At 37.1% G+C, this 9913-nt stretch overlaps 1 protein-coding gene across 6 annotated transcripts in view; it reads right to left on the minus strand.

The window, feature by feature from the left end:
• The window catches only part of LOC102578397 (DNA ligase 4), a 51289-nt gene that overhangs the window by 3143 nt on the left and 38233 nt on the right, over window positions 1-9913 (minus strand). For all 6 annotated transcript variants that reach the window (XM_006344466.2, XM_006344464.2, XM_006344465.2 and 3 more), the window contains 9 exons: window positions 4837-4932; window positions 4379-4427; window positions 4076-4163; window positions 3748-3951; window positions 3226-3351; window positions 2999-3098; window positions 2791-2896; window positions 2516-2646; window positions 2244-2408 (listed from right to left, as the gene is read on the minus strand). In XM_006344466.2, the coding sequence (XP_006344528.1) occupies window positions 2244-2408; window positions 2516-2646; window positions 2791-2896; window positions 2999-3098; window positions 3226-3351; window positions 3748-3951; window positions 4076-4163; window positions 4379-4427; window positions 4837-4932 (1065 nt within the window). The remainder of the gene's footprint in view (window positions 1-2243; window positions 2409-2515; window positions 2647-2790; window positions 2897-2998; window positions 3099-3225; window positions 3352-3747; window positions 3952-4075; window positions 4164-4378; window positions 4428-4836; window positions 4933-9913) is intronic.

Here is a 9913-nt window from a genome sequence, read left to right on the forward strand (position 1 = left end):
ACATTACTCTACCATTTATTTAACAGTGTCAACTTTTCATAATTGAATCAGACTTACTAGGCGTTTACATGAAATTGAAACCATGTTTAGAAATCATTGATTTAGGTAGAGGTTGGTTTAAAGCTGAAATTGTGCTTGGAAATGCAATTTGGATTTCAAAAGTTATACTTCTTCTTATAAACATAAAAACCCCAGAATTAGTGAAACTATCAAAACATCCCCAAATTACCATCAAAGAGCTATGTTGCAAACAATGATATGCTTCCACAGATAAATCTTGCCGGCTGATGGAGACTGCCACAACTTGGCTGGATTGAGCAGGTGAGGCCGTTAGGAGAAGGAGCTTGTTTTTGCATAAAGTAGGTTCGAGTAATTACTTTTGCAATAATTATGTGTATCTTTTTGCAAAATTTAAAATTATGAGTCAAATTTTAAATTATAAAAAGATTGAAACTCTACCTTTTAACTGAATTTGGAATTTGAAATTGAACTTTTGTTTAAAATGTCATAAACAAACACATCTCAAATCAAAACTTCAAATTTGAAGTCAAAATTGCATATCCAAACACCTCCTTAGAGTAAATCAGCTTTTGATATGAGATTTAGCCACTTCTCAACTATATGAGAAATACTTAAGGTTGCAGTTGTTCAGATTCTAAAAAAAAAAAAACTAAAAAGAATTGGTGACGAATAAAATTTGTAGCTAAGTCGTTTAACATCCGCCACTAACCAGACTAACAAGGTTTTCTGTCTGTAGATAAAATCTCCATATCTACTATTTTAGCAATGGGTTTTGCATCCATCGCTATAGAAGGAAAAGCATGATAGTAAAAATTAGAAGGAAAATCCGTAATAGACAAAAATAATACGTAGCTAACTGTAGCCACAAACTTGTTCCGTTGCTAAACTTAGTGGCTAACGCAAGTTCCGTCACTAAAAGTGTTAGAAGCTAGGTATTATCACTGAATAAGTAACTCCATGCACTACTGAACAGTGTTCACTTAAAAAAGTGACAACCGAAGTGTTCCAAAGGAAAAACAGTCTGTTATTTGGAGCTCAACTTAGAAAATTCAAGATTCACTGATGAAATTGCTAAAGCAAGATCTTTAATTGAGTTCATGGCTAACACACCCATGTTGTGTTCTTTAGAGCTTAATTTAATATCGACATTATTGTATTTTGGATGTTGAGATTATAGTCTATTGCAATTTGCTTGCTATTCTGCTAAATTAAAATATAGTATTTGGTACTTCTCAAATTTTTTGTACATTGTGCACTTCAGTTCTTGGATTTCGCTTCAAGTTCCTTGGACCTCGTCACTCTTTTGCAACTAGATACATCGGCTGCTAAAATCTTAGCTACAACGGTTTTACCTATGGGTTGTGTGAGAATCTCTGTAATTATTATAGATATCGTAGATATAGTATATAGCTTGATTGATTTTCTCCCTTGTGATTATGTATTGATTTCCTTTCTTTTATTAGGACATGTAAACCTAGTTATTTAAACTCCATTAGCTTGGGGCAACAATCAAGCTGTGTTCTCTCTCAATTTCTCTCTCTTGCTTACATGGTATTAGAGTAATAGGTGAGAAAAGTAGTTTTTTCTCCATTACTAGCAACATTCAAGAGATGAGCTTCGCCACCGTGCAATATTTACAACGATTGTGTCATTGTTTGAGGGGTTTGTCAACTTATGCCAGTACTGTCCACAAACGAGACCATTGATGAACCCCTCTCAGTTGTGCGACCTAGCCCAAGAAACCCACTGCCGGAAAGCTGACTGGCGGCCTTCGTCTTCGTTGGTCAGCCTTGGGCCATTCCAGTAGGGTGGACGAAGTTTCACCAATTGCGTACACCATTGTTAATGTGCACTGAGAGAATAAGCTTAACGTCTGCTGAGAGATTTCTTAAATGCACTTAGTATTTGAGGATTATAATGGTTGGTTATAAAGACCTATGGTCAAAATACATTGATCTAATCCAACATAATAGATGGACCATATTTAACCAATGCTGCAGATGGTTTATAACAAATCAATGAAATAAACCCTCAACGCATAATAATCTGGATTTTCCAAGAAAAATACCAGATATAAATCTATTTTGCGACTCGAGAAAATACCACTGACGAGAACAGCAAAAATAAAAGAGGTTGCTAACAACCAGAAAGCCGATTTTAAAGTTCCAATTCGAATGGCGGACATCTTACTTTCTGAAAAGTAAACTAGATTTGTAACTTACCTATTCAACACTTCATTGAACTTTACATCAAACTCTGGTAGAGACATGACGACGACATGGGTAGCATGAAAAAGATTGTCACAAACTTTCCCACCACCCACAGAAATTTCAACTTTCATCCTTCTCATAGCAAGTTCCACTAAAACCTTGCAATCTGAATATTCCCTGAAACACATAGGAGAGCCATTAAACCTCAACAAAATAACCACCACATCGAAGTATTAATACCCAAGTAGAAAAGCTAATTGGACAGAGAAGATAGGAATCCTCACAGACACTGCTTTGGAATGAAAAAATAAATGCAGCAACCATGAAATCGAGCCCATTTATCCTTGGGACAGTACTTTTTCTTGTAGTACTCAACAGTTTTGGAGTCTTCTAAGTGTTCTATATTTCTCAAAAGCTGCAATAAGGAAAGAAAGAGAACGGACAGAATCAAATAAGATTGGCAGTCAGCTGCTTGCTCAATGTTTTACAGTAATGCTCCTACTGTTAAAGCTACGGACGCATATAAGATTATTTAGCAGATAGCTAAACCAAATTATACCAGTTTAATTTCTTCAATGCTGATGTCGGAGTAGAAAGAATCAGAATATTCATCCACTTCTGCTTCCATCTTTTTCTTTGTTGAATCAGAAAGGAAAAGAAAATACCTTCAGCAAGAAACCAAGAAAAAGTCAAAAGAATCACAGAACACATGGAATTCCAACTACAGGAAGAAAGAACAAGATGAGAAATACTGCCGGGTAACTCACTTTGGCTGTAAAGGAAGGAGCTTCTTTTGCAGACAGCAGACAAAGAGCCAAGAGCACTGAATAACATCTCCATGAAGTTTTGCAGCTTGAAACTTGATACCTGTTATTAAGAAAAATCCTAGTGTTACCTCCAAGTTAATATTATAGTGCACCCCAACTGCTCATGGGTGTTCACATGAACTTTCTAACACCATGACTCTGGATTGGGGAGAGAGAGAGAGAGAAACCTCTACTTTCAGCTGCTATACAATGAGTAACTGACTTATTCAAATTCATGGAGAAAGAACCCCCATGCTCGACCACCATTTTGTGCAAGGATTCAAGTGTATGTGATGAAGGCACATTAGCAAAATCTGGTGTCGTTAAGGATACCTCTTATACCCAGTTAGGTGACAAATATTTCGTAAAAGAATTTACATGTTAGAATGTAACATGACAAATAGATACATAATAAGCACATATAGCTGAAAGTAGAGCCCAAAAATCCAATTCATTCAATGATTTTCAAGGCAGAATAAACTTAAGAAACAACTGACAACAAATTGTCTTTGTTCTGATACAAATACCACGTAAAGTATGAACACCGTTGACCAGAACAAATCCCAAAAAAAGAAAAAAAGGAAGGAACAAAAATAACAAGGTAGTTCTTTTTTTATTGGTAAATTTACAGGATAGATCTTACAGTTAATACCACAAAACAGCTTAGAAACCAGAGTACATTTTTCCATTGACATGATAGTTAAGGATACAAAACACCATGTCAGAGAACATTGATGTTTCACCCTTGATTCGAGACACGTCAGTCTGAACAAAATGAGAAGGAACTGCAGAGACATTCTTCTTCTCTCGTTTTCTTGACGACCTAATGGTTTTTGATTCATGATCCTGCTCAATCCCATAATTGTCCTCCCTCTGCGTGGTACCATTGGTTGAATGTACCAGATCAACAAATGCTGAGACAGGAATAACAAAAAGTTCTGCTATGAGTAGAAAGTGAAAATAGAATCAAAGAACACAATGATACCAGAAAAAGTTTCAAATATAGACATCAAACATCATTGTAACAAAGCCACTAACATTGCACATCAAGACACTCATGCCAAGGCTTGTCATATCTGACTTTATCAATACGCGGAAATCTCAAACTGTATGGAGCAGCAAACACCTGGAAGAGCAGAAAATGAGTTCTGCTAACATGTAGCTGATTTCAAACATGTCATAAGTTCAAGCACCTAATGAGTACATGATTGAATACAAAATAAATTACAGATATCAAATCCCCCAGGATGACTTCCAACTCTCATTGCTTTATATAAAAAATTAAGCATATATTGCTACGTGCCAACAAACAGAGAAGGAAGACTTCTAGTCAAGCTGCACCTCAGTTCTTATTGTTCTAATATCACTTGTAATTGAAACAATGATGGATCTGCAATGATAAACGGGAGTCAGATAAATAAAGGCATAATATATAAATGTGCCCTTTAGCTTGACCTCATTTGGCATCTATGTCCTCCAACTTTGGGTGTGCACAATTAGGTATTTAAACTTGTATAGAGTTGAACAAGTAAACACACACGTCCTACTTGGTATCCTACGTGGAATTCACGTCCTACACGGCATCCTGCACAACGTCCTACATGTATTATGTCACGCAGGACGTGTATGTCTACTTTGTTCAACTTTATACAAGTTTAAGTGCCTACATGTGCACACCCATAGTTGAAGAGCATAGATGTTAGCTAATGCCAAGTTAAAGGGCATATTTATGTATAAAACCAAATGAATAATAAGGAACAAGAAAAACTCCTATTTCAAGATTAGTCAAAGTGGAATACTTCTCTGGACTTTCAACCCACACGTCGGGACGCTCTTTTGTATTATTTGTTACTTGATAAAAGGTTGGTGGTGCCTGCTTCGGGTACTCATACTTCCTACCAAAATAAATGCGCCAGTATCAGCAAATTATGCAACAAATTGTAATATTCTGTCTAAACTAATATGCCTAATCAAAGAACTCTCCATGAAAGTATTTCAATTTTCTTGATAATTCTTTTACCTAGGAGTTCTCTAAGATTTTCTACATGAATTTACGAATGATTATAGAAAGAAGAAATTCTTATCTTAGGAGCTACTTGAGAGCTACTTCAATGATTTTGTTTATGACTTCTTGACAACTCTTCGGCAATTTCTTGATATTTACTTGGAAATTCTTATGTTATGAACCCTAGAACTATGAGTTATGAAAGTTCCCAAATGTGAGACCTTATGATGCTATCTAATGATTCTCTAACTTTATTATTATGATATGATATGTCTCTCATGAATGCAAAGCTATGATACATGAACTGTAACCTCATGACGTGATGATATGAATGAAGTTTATAAACTATGGTCCTTATATGTTATAAATATGAGTCTATGGGCTAACCCATGATCACATGAGCTTAAGGGAGCTAAATAGTTACTGAGAAGGGATAAGTCTAAATGACTAACACCTGAAACAATGTTTGTCGACGTAGGTTAAGGATCGTATCGTTGGTTCGGCAACTCCTTTATGTCCTTGGTAAGGGCTAGCTATGGATCCACATGATATGTACACGTATGTCTCATACCCGACAAGGTATGAGATGACTTAACTGATCAGGTCGAGATCACACTTCATGCGCTCACATGGTGGTTTATGTCGGTTACACTATTAGACTCCCATAATGAACAAAAATATGAAAAAAGAAATATCCTTAAGGTAATCTGAATGACCTCATCTCTTGGCCTTCATATTTTACGATTATGACTATGTTAGTTACTTTTATTAATATATAAGAATGTTATGTTTTATTCCACCATTTTACATACATATAGTCCTATTCCATATATATTTACGTCCCTTTTGTCAAGGGAGCTGTATCTTTTTATTGATGCAGACTCAAGTACGCAGACATGAAATCAAGTTGCTCACTAGGTTTCATATTTTCTACTATTGGTGAGCCCCTCTCTATTTTTGGGGCTTAGTCTACATATTTTAGGAAGTTATGTTTTCTTTTAAGGTACATCGGCGGTCTTGTCCCAGTTGACACTACTCAATTATGTTTTGAGGCTTCATAGATAGATGAATAGTTATGTTACATTTGGACCTTCGTGTCCTTTGACAATGGTAATAAATTCTTATTAAATTTGTTTTCTTATGAATCTTGTTTCTTCAAATGCTTTCAAATGTATTCTTCCGCTCATGTTTAGATGTATGCTCATGTCCAATGCCATGTTATGGGTATGCTCGGGCAATTAATGATATCGCGTGCCGGCAACGTCCAGGGTGTAGGCACAGAGCGTAACAATTGGTGAGATAACATGGTAGAAACCTTGTGATTCATGTCCTACGGCAACGTCTGTCCCTAATAAGAGAATCATCAAGAAATATTATAACACAATTTAGGGAACAAGTCAAACGACGGACCAATGCAAGATTAAAAGGACAACCATGGACATGAAGAAACATAATTTTGAGTGTCAAAGGATAAGAGATTAAACTACTTTGTACTTTTGTTTAAATTCAATCGACTAAAGTAACAGGGGGAGGAGACTGAGAATAAATAATATGACAAAAGTGATTTATCACCAGGAATATGATCATAAGCACCGGAATCCACAACGCATGGTCCAAGGGTATTAGACTATGCAACCGAGGATTTGTGGAGATATCTACTTACTTGCTCAATATTGAAAGAGCTCATTATATTTCTTTTAAGGTAAATCTAGCGTTGGTTATCATTGCATTTGTGCAGCCAAAGTTGGTCAAGATGACCAAGTTGACCGACATCAGGCTCGCCTTGTTGCCAAGGGGTATACTCAAATATTTGGAGTTGACTATAGTGATACTTTCTTCTATGGCTAAGATAACATTTGTTCGTCTCTTTCTATGGTTGTTGTCCACCATTGGCTACTTTATCAGTTGAACATTAAGAGTGTTTTTCTCCATAGTGACTGTGAGAAATATATGGGAAAAATATTATTGAATTGTATCTAAATTGTTACATTGAGACCCTAGTTCTAGACAATACATTGAAATCCTTTTCTAACTAGGATTCCTATTCCTATTCTTCTTCCTATTCTAAGTAGGAATATATATACATATTTCTATTCTAACACCACCCCCTTAAGCTGGTGCATACAAATCATATGTACCTAGCTTGTTACAGATGTAATTAATACGAGGATTTGTGAGGGGACTTGGTGAAGATATCTGCAAGCTGATCATTTGACTTCACAAATTTCGTAACAATATCACCTGAGAGTATCTTTTCTCTGACAAAGTGACAATCAATCTCAATGTGCTTAGTCCTTTCATGAAACACTGGATTTTGATGCGATATGAAGAGCTGCTTGATTGTCACACACAAGTTCCATCTAATCAATTTCACCAAATTTTAGTTCTCCAAGCAACTGTTTGATCCAAACTAGCTCACAAGTTGTTGCCGCCATTGCTCGATATTCTGATTCTGCACTAGATCGAGCAACCACACTTGTTTTTTACTCTTCCACGACATCAAATTACCTCCTACTAAAACACAATATCCGGATGTCGAACGTCTATCAGAGGGTGATCCTGCCCAATCAGCGTCTGTATATCCAGTGATATGCTCATGGCCTTGATCCTCATAGAGTAGTCCTTTACCAGGAGCTGACTTTATATATCGCAGGATACGAACAATTGCTTCCCAATGACTATTACAAGAGGAAGTCATAAACTGACTTACAACACTCACAGGAAAAGAGATGTCAGGTCTAGTTACTGTGAGATAATTCAATTTTCCAACGAGTCGTCTATACCTTTCAGGATTACTAAGTGGCTCCCCCTGTCCTAGAAGGAGTTTAACATTCGGATCCATAGGAGTCAATAGGTCTAAATCCCATCATTCTCGTCTCCTCAAGAATGTCTAAGACATACTTGCGTTGAGAAATAACAATACCTGATCTAGACTGAGCAATCTCAATACATAGAAAATACTTCAATCTGCCAAGTCTTTAATCTGGAAGTGCTTAAAGAGATGCTGCTTCAATTTGACGATACCATCTTGATCATTACCAGTGCAAGCGGTTGGCTAGCAGGAGGCAAGTCCGCAGTACGAGCAGGGTCTGGCGCATGACATGAATCATCTGGGACTAGCGCTGGATGCGGACGGCGATGATAAGTTAGGAGTGGTGGCACTACAACTGGAGATGTAGAAGTAACCGTAGATTCCTCAAAAGTTGGTACAGGTAAAAACCTGAGGTATGGGTAAGACCATAGATACATCAGGATGATCAGAAGACATATAGTAAGGCTGAGACTCAAAGAATGTAACATCGGCGGACATAAGGTAACGATGAAGATCATATGAATAACAACGATACCCTTTTAGAACTCGAGAGTAACCAAGAAAGACACATTTGAGGGCACGAGGGGATAATTTATCTTTCCCTGGGGCTAAGTTATGAACAAAACATGTGCTCCCAAAGACACGAGGGGGGATAGGATAGAGATGTGACTCAGGAAACAATATGGAATGTGGAACCTGATTCTGAATAGAAGATGAGGAAATTCCATTTATTAAATAACTAGACGTAAGCACTGCATCTCCCCAAAAATGCAGCGGAACATGGGATTCAAGGAGAAGGGTACGAGTAGTCTCAATAAGATGCCTATTTTTTCTTTCTGCTACACCGTTCTGTTGAGGGGTGTATGGACAAGTAGTCTGGTGAATAATGCCTTGGTAAGTCATAAACTCCTGAAATTGGGAGGATAAGTATTCTAAGGCATTATCACTACGAAAAGTACGAATAGAAACACCAAATTGATTTTGTATTTCAGCAAAGAAACTTTTGAATATAGAAAATAACTCAGAACGATCTTTCATTAAGAAAACCCAAGTACATCTTGAATAGTCATCAATGAAACTAACAAAATAACGAAATCCTAAAGTGGAATTGACTCTACTAGGACCCCAAATATCAGAATGAACTAATGAAAAAATAGACTCTGAACGACCCTCAGTACTACGTGAAAATGTAGCACGAGTGTGTTTCCCAAGTTGACACGACTCACAATCTAATGTGGATAAACTAGACAAAACAAACTAGGAACCATCTTTTGCAGTTTGGATAGACTCGGATGTCCCAAACGTTTGTGAATTAGATCTGGGGAATCTATAACGGAGCATGCTTTCAAGGAATTTGAAGAGGCAAGGTAGTAAAGGCCTTGTGATTCATGTCATGTTCCAATCGTCTGTCCCGTACTGCGGTCCTGCATGAGAAAAAAACCATCAAAAAAAAGTTATGCTACAATGTAGAGCCTTCGTCAAACAACTAACAGATGCCAGAATAAAAGGAGAACCAGAGACATAAAGAACAGAGTCTAGGGTGACAAAAGATAGGGGTTTGGCTTTTCCAACCCCTTTTGGTTTTGTTTGGATCCCATTGGCTAAAGTAATAGCAGGAAGAGATTGTGAATAAACAATATCGAACAAAAGTGATTTATTACCAGAGATATGATCAGAAGCCCCGAGTCCATGACCCATGATCCAAGAGTACTAAACTGTGACACACAAGCAAAAGAATTACCCGCAACAGAAACATCAGGTTGTGCAACCGAAACTACTTGTGGAGACGTTTGCTTATTTGCACGATACTGAAGGAACTCTTTATATTCCTTTAGAACAATAGGATCATAACTGGGTGGTGGACCATGCAAAATATAACATATATCACGAGTGTGTCCAGGCTTATGACAATGACTACACTTGGATCGAGATTTTCCAAAACGTTCTCTCCTTCGTCGATTCTCCATAGACTGGTATGTATGCTGGAAACTGATAGAAACTGCTATAGTGGTCTGAAAATATTGGAAGCTGCCGGAATCTGCCCACAGTGGCCTGAAAA

This window comes from Solanum tuberosum, unplaced genomic scaffold (assembly GCF_000226075.1).
Source record: "Solanum tuberosum cultivar DM 1-3 516 R44 unplaced genomic scaffold, SolTub_3.0 scf00058, whole genome shotgun sequence".
NCBI classification, from domain to species: Eukaryota; Viridiplantae; Streptophyta; class Magnoliopsida; order Solanales; family Solanaceae; genus Solanum; species Solanum tuberosum.